Here is a 17304-nt window from a genome sequence, read left to right as displayed (position 1 = left end):
AGTACATCTACTTTGAGATAAGACCTATATTGATACAGTTCATCTACTTTGAGACAAGACCTATATCGATACAGTACACCTACTTTGAGACAAGACCTATATTGATACAGTACATCTACTTTGAGACAAGACCTATATTGATACAGTACACCTACTTTGAGACAAGACCTATATTGATACAGTACACCTACTTTGAGACAAGACCTATATTGATACAGTACACCTACTTTGAGACAAGACCTATATTGATACAGTAAATCTACTTTGAGACAAGACCTATATTGATACAGTACATCTACTTTGAGACAAGACCTATATTGATACAGTACATCTACTTTGAGACAAGACCTATATTGATACAGTACACCTACTTTGAGACAAGACGTATATTGATACAGTACATCTACTTTGAAACAAGACCTATATTGATACAGTACATCTACTTTGAGACAAGACCTATATTGATACAGTACATCTACTTTGAGACAAGACCTATATTGATACAGTACATCTACTTTGAGACAAGACCTATATTGATACAGTACACCTACTTTGAGACAAGACCTATATTGATACAGTACACCTACTTTGAGACAAGACCTATATTGATACAGTACATCTACTTTGAGACAAGACCTATATTGATACAGTACATCTACTTTGAGACAAGACCTATATTGATACAGTACATCTACTTTGAGACAAGACCTATATTGATACAGTACATCTACTTTGAGACAAGACCTATATTGATACAGTACACCTACTTTGAGACAAGACCTATATTGATACAGTACATCTACTTTGAGACAAGACCTATATTGATACAGTACATCTACTTTGAGACAAGACCTACAGTATATTGATACAGTACATCTACTTTGAGATAAGACCTATATTGATACAGTACATCTACTTTGAGATAAGACCTATATTGATACAGTTCATCTACTTTGAGACAAGACCTATATTGATACAGTACATCTACTTTGAGACAAGACCTATATTGATACAGTACACCTACTTTGAGATAAGACCTATATTGATACAATACATCTACTTTGAGACAAGACCTATATTGATACAGTACATCTACTTTGAGACAAGACCTATATTGATACAGTACATCTACTTTGAGACAAGACCTATATTGATACAGTACATCTACTTTGAGACAAGACCTATATTGATACAGTACATCTACTTTGAGATAAGACCTATATTGATACAGTTCATCTACTTTCAGACAAGACCTATATTGATACAGTACACCTACTTTGAGATAAGACCTATATTGATACAGTACATCTACTTTGAGACAAGACCTATATTGATACAGTACATCTACTTTGAGACAAGACCTATATTGATACAGTACATCTACTTTGAGATAAGACCTATATTGATACAGTTCATCTACTTTGAGACAAGACCTATATTGATACAGTACACCTACTTTGAGACAAGACCTATATTGATACAGTACATCTACTTTGAGACAAGACCTATATTGATACAGTACACCTACTTTGAGACAAGACCTATATTGATACAGTACACCTACTTTGAGACAAGACCTATATTGATACAGTACACCTACTTTGAGACAAGACCTATATTGATATAGTACATCTACTTTGAGACAAGACCTATATTGATACAGTACATCTACTTTGAGACAAGACCTATATTGATACAGTACATCTACTTTGAGACAAGACCTATATTGATACAGTACACCTACTTTGAGACAAGACGTATATTGATACAGTACATCTACTTTGAAACAAGACCTATATTGATACAGTACATCTACTTTGAGACAAGACCTATATTGATACAGTACATCTACTTTGAGACAAGACCTATATTGATACAGTACATCTACTTTGAGACAAGACCTATATTGATACAGTACACCTACTTTGAGACAAGACCTATATTGATACAGTACATCTACTTTGAGACAAGACCTATATTGATACAGTACATCTACTTTGAGACAAGACCTATATTGATACAGTACATCTACTTTGAGACAAGACCTATATTGATACAGTACATCTACTTTGAGACAAGACCTATATTGATACAGTACACCTACTTTGAGACAAGACCTATATTGATACAGTACATCTACTTTGAGACAAGACCTATATTGATACAGTACATCTACTTTGAGACAAGACCTATATTGATGCAGTCCACCTACTTTGAGACAAAACCTATATTGATACAGTACATCTACTTTGAGACAAGACCTATATTGATACAGTACATCTACTTTGAGATAAGACCTATATTGATACAGTTCATCTACTTTGAGACAAGACCTATATTGATACAGTACACCTACTTTGAGACAAGACCTATATTGATACAGTACATCTACTTTGAGACAAGACCTATATTGATACAGTACACCTACTTTGAGACAAGACCTATATTGATACAGTACACCTACTTTGAGACAAGACCTATATTGATACAGTACACCTACTTTGAGACAAGACCTATATTGATATAGTACATCTACTTTGAGACAAGACCTATATTGATACAGTACATCTACTTTGAGACAAGACCTATATTGATACAGTACATCTACTTTGAGACAAGACCTATATTGATACAGTACACCTACTTTGAGACAAGACGTATATTGATACAGTACATCTACTTTGAAACAAGACCTATATTGATACAGTACATCTACTTTGAGACAAGACCTATATTGATACAGTACATCTACTTTGAGACAAGACCTATATTGATACAGTACATCTACTTTGAGACAAGACCTATATTGATACAGTACACCTACTTTGAGACAAGACCTATATTGATACAGTACATCTACTTTGAGACAAGACCTATATTGATACAGTACATCTACTTTGAGACAAGACCTATATTGATACAGTACATCTACTTTGAGACAAGACCTATATTGATACAGTACATCTACTTTGAGACAAGACCTATATTGATACAGTACACCTACTTTGAGACAAGACCTATATTGATACAGTACATCTACTTTGAGACAAGACCTATATTGATACAGTACATCTACTTTGAGACAAGACCTATATTGATGCAGTCCACCTACTTTGAGACAAAACCTATATTGATACAGTACATCTACTTTGAGACAAGACCTATATTGATGCATGCTTGGTTATGCTTTAAAGTCATGTCCAACGATTGCCACAACAATTTTTTACAGTCAACTGAGTATTGTTTTTATAGACTTCTGCTGGTGGTGTGCCTCCGCATTTTTTCAACGTAAAACATATGCCTTGGCTCAAAAAAGGTTGAAAAACAATTACGTAGATATTGAAAGGGTGAACTAAATTGCAGTTATGGTGTTATAATAGATAATAAAATAAGCTTGAAATCTCAGAAAATATATACAACATAATGTGGCAAGAAATATTTCTATAATGAACAAAGCGAAGTATGTTCTCGAGCACAAGTCCCTCCATATTCTCTACTGGTCCCTACTGTTACTATATCTGAGGTATTGTATAGAAATATGGAGAAATAACTACAAAAATAATTTTCATCCACTAACCATGTTACAGTCAGTCAGGATAATACATAATGTTGATAGAGACAACATCCAAACCCTTTATTTATTAAATCAAAAATAGTGAAATTCAATGACTTTGTGCATTTAATAAACATCTAAAAGTGTGCACAAAGCAAATTATAACCTGCTACCTAAGAATGAGAGATATAACTTCAGAGAAAATTCTATTTTGAAATATTTGTTTGCACGTACAGCATTTAGGACCTTTGGTAGATTTAAATTTTGCAACAGATTATCAATCAATCAAAGTTTTATTTATATAACACCTAATCACAAGTGTCTCAAAGGGCTGCACAAGCCACAACGATTAAGCAAATAAGTGAATGCACTAGCATGATCCAGGTTAGGAGGTTGTTCAAACTCAGTATTTACAAAGTGTAGGGAAGAAGAATTATAATACTTTTTGAAAATTAGATATTCATCTGAAAGAGTGAATTATAACTGACATAAATGCCGTCGCCGCTCGGGTTCCACTGACCACCCAGGAAGGACATCTCTCTCGCAGGTTTGACTCTTATTTTTCAATAATAGAAGTCTTTTTCGTCGTTCTAGCTCCCGCTGCTCGCGCTCCGTGTCTTGCTCCTTGTGTCTCGCGTTTTGCTTAGGGACGCAGTGGGAGAGTGGCCGTGCGCAACCCGAGGGTCACTGGTTCAATCCCCACCAAGTACCAACCTCGTCACGTCCGTTGTGTCCTGAGCAAGACACTTCACCCTTGCTCCTGATGGGTGCTGGTTAGCGCCTCGCATGGCAGCTCCCTCCATCAGTGTGTGAATGTGTGTGTGAATGGGTAAATGTGGAAGTAGTGTCAAAGCGCTTTGATTACCTTGAAGGTAGAAAAGCACTATACAAATAAAACCCATTTACCATTTATTTATTTATTTATTTGCTGTCTGCTTCTCTCCAGCCACTGCTGTGGACACTCCACCTCCTTCTCCCTCGATCCCTCCTCCTTCTCCCCTTTTATACAGTGTGAGGAGATACATTAATCGTGTCCCGGTGTGCGACCCACGCACCTGAATCTAATAGCGACGTCGCTCCCGGTACGCCCCGCCTCTCCGCTCGGTCGTCATCTCCGTCTCCTCGCCGCCATCTTGGGCAGGGCTCAAGCGTGCCCCGCCCCGCTGCTCGTTCGACGGCCGCGCCTCTCCACAGGCTGTTTGCAACATTTGCCCAATTGCCTCCAGACGCCAACTTTCCAGTGTATTTGACACAGTATATCCCGCCCTCTCACGGAACTCCAACCAGCTAAGCCAACTCTCCCTTCCCTTTTTTGAAGGGGCGGGAAGTGAAGACTGACACCTGGGGCGGAGGGAGGCTACCCTTTCGTCCCCCGGGGTGTAACTCCAACGTGCAGGCTTTGAGCCGGGGGGCAACAAGAATTGCCACCCCAGCCCGTCGCCTCTCACTGCCGGCAACGCTCTGTTTCTCGCTCCTCGTCTCTCACGTCTTGCTGTCTGCTTCTCTCCAGCCACTGCTGTGGACACTCCACCTCCTTCTCCGTTGATCCTTCCTCCTCCTCCTGTGTGAGGAGATACATTAATTGTGTCCCGGTGTGCGATCCACGCACTTTAATCTGATTGCGGCGTCGCTCCCAGTACGCCCCGCCTCTCCGCTTGGTCGTCATCTCCGTCTCCTCGCCGCCGTCTTGGGCAGGGCTCAAGCGTGCCCCGCCCCGCTGCTCGTTCGCTGGCTGCGCCTCTCCACAGGCTGTTTGCAACATTTGCCCAATTGCCTCCAGACGCCAACTTTCCAGTGTATTTGACACAGTATATCCCGCCCTCTCACGGCTTTTTGTACGTAATGACGAAATTATGTACGTATTTAACACATGCACGCGCATTAACTTTAGGTGTTGTTAGCTAATAATAGCAATTTGGATAGCTAGTGTTAGCTGTGATTGAATATATATTCTATCATAACAACATGACCGCAAATTGTTCGTTGCTTCTTTTGGACTGCTTTTGTATGCGTGCACGCACTCCCTGCGCATACTTGTTGGCGAGACCAGGCGAGTGTCCGTCCTAGCCTACTCAGTGGTTACAGTGTCCTCCCTGAGATGGGTAGGTTCGGAGTTCAAACCCCGGTCGAGTCATACCAAAGACTATAAAAATGGGAGCCATTACCTCCATGCTTGGCACTCAGCATCACAGGTGGGTAGAGTAGCCCGAAATTGTACTCAAGTAAGAGTACTGTTTTTTAAGAGATTTATTACTCAAGTAAAAGTAAGGAGTAGTCACCCAAATATTTACTTGAGTAAAAGTAAAACGTATGTTGTGAAAAAACTACTCAAGTACTGAGTAACTGATGAGTAACCTGTTTGTTAAATGATTACGGCAACAAATAATGCACAAATACATAAAAATAGCAACGAGCAAATTCAGAGCCAGGAATATCTCTTAAGCAACTAAAACAATAATACATATTAAATAATAGTACATTAAAATAAAAAATATTAAGGCACATTGAGCCACAATAACTTAACAGCACCACAGGCTCAGTAGGCATTCATTGATTGATTGATTGAAACTTTTATTAGTAGATTGCACAGTACAGTACATATTCTGTACAATTGACCACTAAATGGTAACACCACAATAAGTTTTTCAACGTTAATCAATTACTTAATAAATGACCAAGTCGAGGTGATCTACCTCACATATACATATATATACACACACACATCATATACATACACACACATAACATATATACATATATATTTACAGTATATAATTTATATTTATTTATTTTGCCTTTTTGTTCACATGTTAAAGTGTTTTAATGAATATACATGCATGTTTAACATATAGATTCCTATCTTTCATGAAGACAAGAATATAAGTTGGTGTATTACCTGATTCTGATGACTTGCATTGATTGGAATCAGACAGTATAGTGCTGATAATGTCCACATTTTCAAATGGAAGAGAAAAAAAGTTCCTCTTTTCTGTCTAACACCACATGAAAGTCGTTGGTTTTTGGCATCTTATTTGTCCAGCTTCCATATTGTTTTATACACTTTACAATAAATGCATTGGCGGCAAACTCCGTAGCTTGCTAGCTTGTTTGCGCTGGCTTTTAGAGACTCTTATTTTGTTAACGCAGGCGCGATGGAGCGGCACTTTTATTGTGAAGACAGGAAGTGTGCGATCAGTCTTTAGGCTTTTGACGGGAAGTACAGTTGAAATAAAAAGTGTCTTTTTTCCTTGACACTTTTGATTGATTGATTGAAACTTCTATTAGTAGATCACACAGTACAGTACATATTCCGTACAATTGACCACTAAATGGTAACACCCCAATAACTTTTTCGACTTGTTTAAATCGGGTATTACGGGTGACGGTCACGTGACCGCCTGGCTCTGTTTGATTGGTCCAACGTCACCAGTTACTGCATGTGATTGGTGAAACGCAGGCATGCGTAGATCTTACTTTGAAAAACCATAACAAACATTAATAGATCGATTAAAAATAAAAGTAGCGAGTAGCGAGCTGAATGTAGATAAATGGAGCGGAGTAAACGTAGCGTTTCTTCTCTATAAATATACTCAAGTAAAAGTAAAAGTATGTTGCATAAAAACTACTCTTAGAAGTACAATTTATCCCAAAAGTTACTCAAGTAGATGTAACGGAGTAAATGTAGCACGTTACTACCCACCTCTGCTCAGCATCAAGGGTTGGAATCGGGGGTTAAATCACCACAAATGATTCCCGGGCACGGCACCGTTGCTGCCCACTGCTCCCCTCACCTCCCAGGGGGTGAACAAGGGTGATGGGTCAAATGCAGAGGACAAATTTCGCCACACCTAGTGTGTGTGTGACAATCATTGGTACTTTAACTTTAACTAAACACCAATCCTTTTATTTCAGACCGGTAAAATTGTTTATTACGTAAACTTTGTAAAAAGAAATACGGACAGTTGTCAAACAAATCTGTTTTGTTAAATCAATAATGATGACATAAGCTAGCCGGTGGTGTTCTTCTTATATTGTTTGCTTTGAAAAGCTTACTGTTAGGAAGTTGCAAACAGCACCAATTATTTATGAAGAGAACTGTTGTATTTGGAAATCATTGATGTAAATTGTCTTACAGATTCAAAACAGGAAGTTAACATATATTTAAGTAACTGCTATGAAGTATAAGGGGGAAGTGGAAGCTGTGCTTCTTCCTTCTCTTTTTTAGGCATGTTGTAAAGAGAAATAAAAAATGTGATATATGATGTTGAAACTGCATACATGTTCGAAACAAACCTCAACCAATATTAAATCTTGTGTTAGCTGCATATTCCATTGCAACAACATACTGTATCTGGATATCCCTAAATATTGTTGGAACTAAACCTTGTTGGACAACAGCGAAGCAACTTAACAATCTAACTGAACATTGCAGCAAAACATTACCTTCACACCATTAAAGCAACTGCAGGCATTGAATGATAGATAATAGAAAAATACTTGTGTGCAACTGGACATCAACTAAAACTAAACCTATTTATGTTCTAAGCAAACTGCATGACAATACCGATGAAATAGCATCAGTTGATGTCCATCAAATATGTATTTACCCATGCACAAATATGTCTGGCATTGTCTTTTATGGAGTAATGCTTAATTTCTGGACCCAAAATTATGTGCCTCCATATTTTTGTACTCTTACTCCATGCAAAGGTAGACGCAACGTGTGTAAGTAATGAACAATAGGTGATGTTGAATATTTAGTGAAAAGGCTTTCTTTTAAGAGAGTATGTATCCACTCCATCATATTCAGCCATTTTATTTATGATATCTTGCTTGTGTATTTGGCTGTAAACCGTTTGTAATACTCTGATTGCCCAGCGGCTGCTAAATGATCAGGAGTTATGGAATTTGTTTGACCACCAAGCGACACCCGAAAGTTGCTACACAGCAAGTTGTTATACTATCTTTGTTAAAGGCCTACTGAAATGAGATGTTCTTATTTAAACGGGGATAGCAGGTCCATTCTATGTGTCATACTTGATCATTTCGCGATATTGCCATATTTTTGCTGAAAGGATTTAGTAGAGAACATTCACAATAAAGTTTGCAACTGTCGGTGCTAAGAGAAAAGCCCTGCCTCTACCGGAAGTCGCAGACGTTGACGTCACATGTTTGATGGCTCCTCACATATTCACATTGTTTTTAATGGGAGCCTCCAACAAAAAGTGCTATTCGTACAGAGAAAACGACAATTTCCCCATTATTTTGAGCAAGGATGAAAGATTTGTGTTTGAGGATATTAATAGCGACAGATTAGAAAAAAAAACAAAAAACGCGATTGCATTGTGACGGATTCCGATGTTTTTAGAGACATTTACTAGGACAATTCTGGGAAATCCCTTATCTTTCTATTGTGTTGCTAGTGTTTTAGTGAGTTTAATATTACCTGATAGTCGTAAGGGTGTGTCCACGCCAGTGTCTCAGGGGAGTCGACGGCAGCTTCATGGACGGCGCAAGCTCAGCTTTTCTCCGGTAAGAACTGACTTTTTAACCACAATTTTCTCACCGAAACCTGCTGGTTGACATGTGGTCGCGATCCATGTTCTCTTGACCGCGTTCTGATCCATAGGAAAGTTTCACCTCCAGGAATTTTAAACAAGGAATGTATGTTTGTGTGGCTAAAGGCTAAAGCTTCCCAACTCCATCTTTCTACTCTGACTTCTCCAATATTAATTGGACAAATTGCAAAATATTCAGCAACACAGATGTCCAAAATACTGTGTAATTATGCCGTTAATGCAGACGACATTTAGCTGTTTGTGTGTGCAGTGCTCATACTTCCTATAAACCCGTGACGTCTTGCGTACACGTCATCATTACACAACGTTTCCAAGACGGAACTCCCGGGAAATTTAAAATTGTAATTTAGTGAACTAAAAAGGCCATATTGGCATGTGTTGCAATGTTAATATTTCATCATTGATATATAAACTATCAGACTGCATGGTCGGTAATAGTGGCTTTCAGTAGGCCTTTAAGCTGGTTCAACATTGTACATTTTTTTGCACACCACATACAATTTCAACCAAACTTTGTCTCAGTGGAAAAAAACATGTTCCGACAATAAGCTGTAATTAATTTTCTAATGTTCTTTGCAGGTTGGCATGGGACTTCTCAGTGGGACAGTTAAGCAGCAAAGTTCTAAAAAGCAGCCAGCTGGTGAGTTAGTTTTTTCTCCTTAAACTTATTCTGCTTGAGTGTGAATGTCTAATATATCATCTGTTTTCAGGACATTTGTTTGGCTGAAGTTGCGTTCAGCCTGTTGCTTTCAGGTGATGTCCTGCTACCTGAGCTAAGGCCCAGCTCGCTGTCTTTGCATGTGAGGACACTGTTAGCAGAGCTGCACGAAGGCCTCTTCCTCAGCCAGATTATGGCACCTGCGTCTTCCATAATGACAGCTGAAGATGCATATCATGAACAAACACAAGGTTAATCAGTATTTATTTAAATTGGCAAACTAAGGTTGCACTTCACTTCACTTAAAATGTGCTGAACTGGAGTGGTTGAACAGAATATAAGACCATGACAGATACTTTTCCGTATGCTACTTTAAACTGTATGCCATTTACAGTATCAAAAATATTTAATGGCTGTGTGGTAGGGGTGCAGGATTCATCTTTGAAAGATAGTGATCTCGACTCAAACAAGTATGTGATCCCATTTTTAAAATCCTCCATATGCTGCAATACATTGACACATAAATGCTGCCATCCAGACAAATACACAGTCTGGTGCTCTTTACATTTTATTGTTGTTCTTGACATGCTAACAGCCGTTATTTGATTCACTAATGCATGCACATTTCACCGCAGTCATCACTTGTCACAACACAAACTTGCTCATTATGCACTAGTCACAGCTAAGGTGAGCAAGTTTATTGAAGTTCTTGAAAGATGTTGAAAAAAGACAGCAGCCAGGAAGTCGACAGAATACTTTTTTTTTTATCGGAACTCTGCCTTATTTCTCTTCTAAACGCTGCAGTTGTCAAGACACCTTAAAGAGAAAAGCACAAGTCATGCCGTCACAGTAAAACGGAATGTGCTGTTTTGTTTTCTAAAAGTTTATTGCGTGAATATATGTTTTGTGAAGGAAATTGTTCCAGAGAATTGTGATCTCAATTATTAGCAGAAAAAATTGTGATTCACATTTTGTCTGGTGTGATGTACTGTGGTTGTAGCCATGACGACACAACTGTACTTTAAATCACAGTTTTGATAGGTGGCAAAAAGGCAAAAGTCAAGTGAAAAAATATGTTTTTTTACTTGTATTTTTTAGTCTGTGCTGACACAGAATTCATCCAAACTGAAACTGTGGAACAGTTTCACAGGCTCATCCCACAGAAGATTAACATGGAATTTGATAATACAAATGTCACCTTGTCCATGCACAGCCAGAAAAGGTGAGTCAGCACATTGTCATTCCCTGATTGAGCTATTTCTAACAATTTCTTGACTGTTTCCCTACTTGCATAGACACCTGAACTGGACTCTGAAGTCTTTAAAAGTGTGCTACGGACGTGACAATGAGCAGCTTCCCCTTAAAAGCTTTACCCCAGAGTTGAGCTTTCCCCAGAGCAGCTTGGAGCTCCTTTTAGAGGGTTAGTACACAGCTGCGTGCCAGGTGTAAAGCAAAGCGAGATGGTTAATGATTATCAACTATGAATAATATAAATCATTGTCTTATGTATCATCTGGCAGATGGACTTCTTCTTTCTCAAAGCAGACAAAGAATTATCTGTGTAAACACATTCAAGACATCCTTACAGGCAAATACATTTTATTATTCTCTGTACAAAGCTTCAGAGATCTGCACCTCAGATTTAACTTGTTCTGTGGTGTTTTTATTTTTAGGTTACATCCATTGACATTTGCGGCTCATTTACAGTCAACACTTGCATCATCCACTATCGTCACCAGGAGTTCTTTCACTGGCTGAATCTTATTCCGGGGGAACAGCAGATGCACAGGAAGGTGTCGCGTCGAAAAATGCAAGTGACTATTGGAAGAAAAACTACTCATATTTTTTATACTTGTATTCTTTACACAAATATTTCAATTGTGTTAGTCTTGTTTGTGTAGTGCTCATTTTGTCTTCCATATTCTTGTGCATAGTCTACTAGATTGTTTGTCCACCCTCCTTTTTCTTAGGCGCCTGCCCCACCTCTATGCCCCCGTGATGATTTCTTCCTCTGTGTCTAACCTCAATGTGTCTGTTCAACTGGGAGACACAACACCTTTTGCCCTAGGTTTCCTCTCAACCCATGCAGGTACCCTTTGCTGCTTTGTGACATTCATTTTTACACATTTCTTTTTTAAGGCATACTTTTGCTGATTGCCAGCAAAAGTATCTCCCTTAGAGATAGGGTGAGAAGCTCTGCCATCCGGGAGGAGCTCAACGTAAAGCCGCTGCTCCTCCACATGGAGAGGAGCCAGATGAGGTGGTTCGGGCATCTGGTCAGGATGCCACCCGAACGCCTCCCTAGGGAGGTGTTTAGGGCACGTCCAACCGGTAGGAGGCCACGGGGAAGACCCAGGACACGCTGGGAAGACTATGTCTCCCGGCTGGTCTGGGAACGCCTCGGGATCCCCCGGGAAGAGCTAGACGAAGTGGCTGGAGATAGGGAAGTCTGGGCTTCCCTGCTTAGGCTGCTGCCCCCGCGACCCGACCTCAGATAAGCGGAAGATGATGGATGGATGGATGGACTTTTGCTGATTGATTATCTCACTGTTATTACTATTTATTAAAGATACACTGCTTTGATAAAAATTTGTATCCACTTTTCATTCATATTTTCTGTATTCTGCACCTACAGAACTGCAGCATCTTTTAGACCTAAAGGTTGACCAAAACAACCCAGAGTCCCGAAATGTGCACCAGCGGGCCTCATTAACCTTGGACAGTTTCTGGTGGCGTGTGGGTCAAGGCTCTCATATCCAGCAAGCCCCTCACCCTCCTGGCAAACATGTCTGGGGTGAAGCTCTGATTGTGGATTCTCTCTCTCTCCAAGTAAAACAAACTCAATTCAAGATGCCTTCAATAGGATGTTGAATAAATAAATAATGATGACGGTGATCTGCGCCTCTAGGGTAGCTGGAATCGACCAAGCATGGAGATGAATGGCAGCCCTCCTTGTCTGAGTGTGGAGTCCAGCCTGAAGGGATTCCAAGTGGAGTTTTCAGAAACCTGCGCTTTGTGTTTAACTCGTCTGATGTCCCTCATCTCCTCTCCCAGTAAAGCGGGGCCGAAGCTCTTAGATGAGTTTACCCCTACTGGCTACGGTGTACAACCACCCTCATCCACGCAACTGATTTTCAAACTGGACTGTCATTTGGAGGATGTTAATGTTTTCACAGTCACTGATCTAGCTGGTAGGTTTAAGTTTTAGCCAATATATAATGTGTATTGTTTTCCTACAAATTAACCATTTTACTTTCTTTTTAGGAGCACTCTCTCTGCGGGTGGATACTGTTGGAATCATAAGCTGTGCAGAGAACTCAAAGGTGTCTCTACATGGTGTTGGATTCTCCGTGATCAAGACACTCACAGAGAACATGGAGACTTGTTGCTCGGCTTTTCAGATGGCCAACCCTCTACTGAAGCTCACAACTACAGCTCTCTGTTACCACCTCACCAGCCACACACTGCAGGTGTCCGCAAATTGACCAGTGCCTTTCATGTATCAGTGTTGTGGTTTTATCAATACAGTAACAGTATATTCAAGGGTTTACAAGAGTTGTGTTTTTTGATATTATTTTAGGTCCAGTGTGAAGAGGAACTTGCTGTTGTGTGGACACCCTCAGATCATATGTTCTTTTATCAGCACATGACTCAAGCACTGTATTGTTGGCATATGCTTTGTGGAGAGTCAGAAGAGGACCGCACAATCACATCTGAGGAATCAGAACAGAGAAGAGGGTTGAGTTTGCTTGTTGAGTTGAGTCACACTTGTGTAACCGCCCATGTTGGCGAGCAGAATTACATTCTTGTTCACACAGAAGCTCTTTCCGTCTCTAAGCACACAGGTTCAATGCAAGTTTGCTCTCCCTCTCTTGTTTTTAACTTTGATGGCCACAACATAGTCTCCTTCAAAGGATTACATGTGGAGACACACGCTGAGTTGCCTGAGATGCAGCTGCATAGGGACAGCTTCCCTTTCCTTAAGACTTCTCATAACTGTGTCTGGGTTTTGACGTGCCCATTACTGTCTCTTGAGTTCCCCTATCAGTACAATTTCTCTCATACCTTTGACAAGGCCATTAGTGTGCAGAAGTGGTTAAAAACTTTACACCATCCACCAGGACCGGCCTTCAAGGCCCAGCACCGCCTACCTCCGGACGTTATCTTCAAGATCAGCCAGTTCTCCTTTGTCTTCCTGGACGACATTTTTGAGATCAAACTTAGAGACAACTATGAGCTGATGAAGGACGAGAGCAAGGAAAGTGCAAAGCGTCTGCAGCTTCTAGATAAAAAGGTGGCTGATCTGAGGAAGCAGCATGGAGAACTGCTGCCTGCTAGGAAGATTGAAGAGCTGTACAGTTCACTGGAAAAAAAGCACATTGAGATCTACATCCAACGTTCACGGCGCCTTTACGCTAACACGCCCATGAGGAAGTCCTTGTTGACATGGACTGTGTCTAACCTGGAAATTGTCATCCTGGCTGACCAGTCTCTTCACGGACCAGATAGTGTGAGAGAGCAATTGAGGGATATTGATAGGATTAGTCCCTTCCCTAAAGATGGGCTTCCTTTGGTGATCCAGTGGTGCCGGGCTTTCAAGTTTAAATTGACAGCATTTTTGGGTTAGTTGGACCAATTATTTTCAAAAACTGTCTGATGAATGTCTCAAAGTTTACAAATGACATTGTTTCTGCTGTGCCAGTGAGAATTCGGGACTACCCCCGCTATCTGTTTGAGATCCGTGACTGGGACCTGTCTGGGCGTCTGATTGGGACTGAACAAGATGGACAGGCCAGGGCTCATTGCAAAGCAATTGTTCCACTTGGTGCCCCATGGGGAGACGCTGCAATCCACAGGAATATGCCACCCCTCAAGTTCTACTATGACTTCAAATGTGAAATATTTTGCATTTGTAAATGGTTGCATGTACCCAGTTGTTTGGTATAACATTACAAATTGTTGAATTTAATTTTGCTTACTAAATGTTGTCTATTTGCAGCAAACATCTGCCTGTACACTATTGTTTGGGGCCCATGTTGGGACCCTGCATGGAACCTAATCGGCCAGGCAGTTGACCTTCTCACTAAACCTACAGTGGACCCATCACCTCTTCTCGCTTGGTGGGACAAAAGTCGACTCCTGCTGCATGGACGCTGGGTCATGGACATTGATCAGGCTAATTTACATCAACTTGCCACAGAGGTACAACTATCCACTGCAAATATGAGTTGATTAACATATGACTGGTCTTATTTGTCCCTATGAATACTACCCAAGCTTTTACTCACACCTGATGTGGTATGAAATCTTTGCGTTCTTTAAGGATCCTTACAACACAACGGAGAACTTGCATTGGGAGTGGAATAAGCTGAACTTTGATTGGAACCCTGGCCAGTTCATTTTTAAGGGAGATTTAAATGTAAATGTTAGAACAGCATCAAAGTAAGTGAGGACAGTGCGTGTTAAATCACAAACACATCTCTGTTTGATAAGGGACTACTTCTTGGTATAAGTTTGAATATTAGTTAACATGTTTTTTTTCATTATATTAGATATGACGACATCTGCTTTCTACACCTGCCAAATTTGTGTATGACCCTTGAACTTCAGTGGCTTTGCCATGGCAACCCCCATGACCACCATGCAGTCATGCTCTGCTGTGCAGAGAATGTTGCAGATGTAACCTCAGAACAACCTCATGATTCCTACAGAGCTTTTCGCTCCGAAAATCTCAACTTCTCCATCACGATGGACCTTAACCAGCACTGTGGCCCAGGTGTGTATTTGTGCATTATATCTATGAATGTTCTTAGTCATCCAGGTCGTTGTAATCTCGGGGCATTTGATCGATCGCAACTAGACTTTTTGGTTTGTCTTGGAAGACTCTTTGCCTCTGATCCTATAGTAGGCTTCATCAATTTGTGCTCATACACATAGATTGGTCAAATCTAGTCTAGCAGCTAATGCTGATTTTGGCACCTGCCGCTAGACTAGATCTGACCAATCTAAGTGTATGATCTCTCACTGATGAAGCCAACTATTTGTGCATTCATTTAAAATATTGTGAGGTGTGCTTTGAAACTAGCGCTTCACTCTCTTTATAGAATCCTTACAGCCCAGAGTCTTACTGTACAGCAGCACGCTACGCTGGATGCAGAACTTTTGGGCCACGTGGACGAGTGTGTCTCGTCCCATCTGTAGAGGCAAGCTTTTCCAGAGTCTCAGGCCGATACGTAAAAAGCTGGGTCAGCATTACAAGCAGATGTCCTACACAGCGGCCTTCCCACAACTTCAAGTAAGAGTGTCCTAGCCCAATCCCCATTTAGTTCTATAGAGTAAATCATTATATAGAGTAAATGAATACATCTGTACTTACAATACATGGTAACATTTTAATGCTTTTACTTTGGATTCTGTGTCCTTTAGGTGCATTATTGGGCTTCCTTTGCCCAACAAAGAGGTATCCAAGTGGAATGCAACAAAGGTCATGTCTTCACTCGAGGGGCACAGAGACTAATTCCACAGGGTATAGATGTTGACATTTGCTTTTCTTTAATTATTTTCAAACATTTTTCTTGAATCTCCCAATGTCATTGTTTGTACTTAGATGCATGTGTTTTCTTTCACAGCTGGCACTGTGATGAGAAGGCTGATCTCTGAGTGGAATGTGACTCAGATGGTAAGCGACCTGTCACATGTGACCGTGCACTTGATGGCCTCTACTTGGGATGAAACAGCGGACCACCAGATTAATGCTCAAGTGAAGAAGACTCACCTGCTCAGCCTGTCCTCTTTGAGTTACCAGCGACAGAGTAACCACATAGAAGAGGTAACAACATTTTAGAGATGGTGAAGTACTGGCCATAATTTACTGTCGTGTTTTGCGTTGCCTGTAGTAATTTCTATGCATTCTTTACAGGAAGCAAACCTGAAGGACGAGACCAATGCCACTTACACTCACAAGCTGCGTTTGGTGGACCTGCGCGCATCTTGGACTACTACTAATAGGAACATAGCTTTTGGGCTGTATGACGGTTATAAAAAGGCTTCTGTCTTGAAGAGAAACCTCTCGACTGAAGCATTAAAGGGTCTGCGGATTGACACACAGCAGCAGGCTAAAAAGCTCAGGCGCTCCCCTTCCAACTTCTCTCCCACTGCTGCCCCCACTACACCGGTTGTGTCCACTGCCAGTCGAGCCGAGAAAAGTCCACATGAGGGTGATGACTGTACTTTTGAAATTTAAAAGACATAAACATTAAACTAGTATGTGCTCATCCACTCTGCAGGAACATCAATGCTCCAGAAGCTCATTGAGGAAACTGATAAATTTGTGGTATTTTCCGAAGAGGACTCCGGCGTGAGTGACCAGCTTTGTGGCATTGCAGCCTGCCAGACCGATGACGTCTATAACCGCAACTGGTTTATTGAGTTGGTCAACTGCCAGGTAGCTGCATTAACAGTACACTGCACTCGTTACATCTGAGTGTTCACCAGTGCTGTTTTGTTGTGATGCA

At 40.6% G+C, this 17304-nt stretch overlaps 1 protein-coding gene across 3 annotated transcripts in view; it reads left to right on the top strand.

Moving 5' to 3' along the window:
- Nucleotides 1–17304, top strand: part of LOC133537302 (bridge-like lipid transfer protein family member 2) — a 43765-nt gene that overhangs the window by 14570 nt on the left and 11891 nt on the right. For all 3 annotated transcript variants that reach the window (XM_061878311.1, XM_061878312.1, XM_061878313.1), the window contains exons 7-26: nucleotides 9712–9772; nucleotides 9843–10041; nucleotides 10889–11012; nucleotides 11086–11210; nucleotides 11311–11378; nucleotides 11464–11600; nucleotides 11761–11879; nucleotides 12426–12619; nucleotides 12699–12981; nucleotides 13055–13260; nucleotides 13371–14412; nucleotides 14493–14684; nucleotides 14790–14992; nucleotides 15114–15232; nucleotides 15343–15566; nucleotides 15895–16085; nucleotides 16217–16316; nucleotides 16420–16619; nucleotides 16710–17007; nucleotides 17077–17234. In XM_061878311.1, coding sequence (XP_061734295.1) covers nucleotides 9712–9772; nucleotides 9843–10041; nucleotides 10889–11012; nucleotides 11086–11210; nucleotides 11311–11378; nucleotides 11464–11600; nucleotides 11761–11879; nucleotides 12426–12619; nucleotides 12699–12981; nucleotides 13055–13260; nucleotides 13371–14412; nucleotides 14493–14684; nucleotides 14790–14992; nucleotides 15114–15232; nucleotides 15343–15566; nucleotides 15895–16085; nucleotides 16217–16316; nucleotides 16420–16619; nucleotides 16710–17007; nucleotides 17077–17234 — 4243 coding nt within the window. The remainder of the gene's footprint in view (nucleotides 1–9711; nucleotides 9773–9842; nucleotides 10042–10888; nucleotides 11013–11085; nucleotides 11211–11310; nucleotides 11379–11463; nucleotides 11601–11760; nucleotides 11880–12425; nucleotides 12620–12698; nucleotides 12982–13054; nucleotides 13261–13370; nucleotides 14413–14492; nucleotides 14685–14789; nucleotides 14993–15113; nucleotides 15233–15342; nucleotides 15567–15894; nucleotides 16086–16216; nucleotides 16317–16419; nucleotides 16620–16709; nucleotides 17008–17076; nucleotides 17235–17304) is intronic.

This window comes from Nerophis ophidion, linkage group LG18, assembly GCF_033978795.1.
Source record: "Nerophis ophidion isolate RoL-2023_Sa linkage group LG18, RoL_Noph_v1.0, whole genome shotgun sequence".
Lineage (NCBI taxonomy): Eukaryota > Metazoa > Chordata > Actinopteri > Syngnathiformes > Syngnathidae > Nerophis > Nerophis ophidion.
This window is presented reverse-complemented; position numbering and strand designations above follow the sequence as displayed.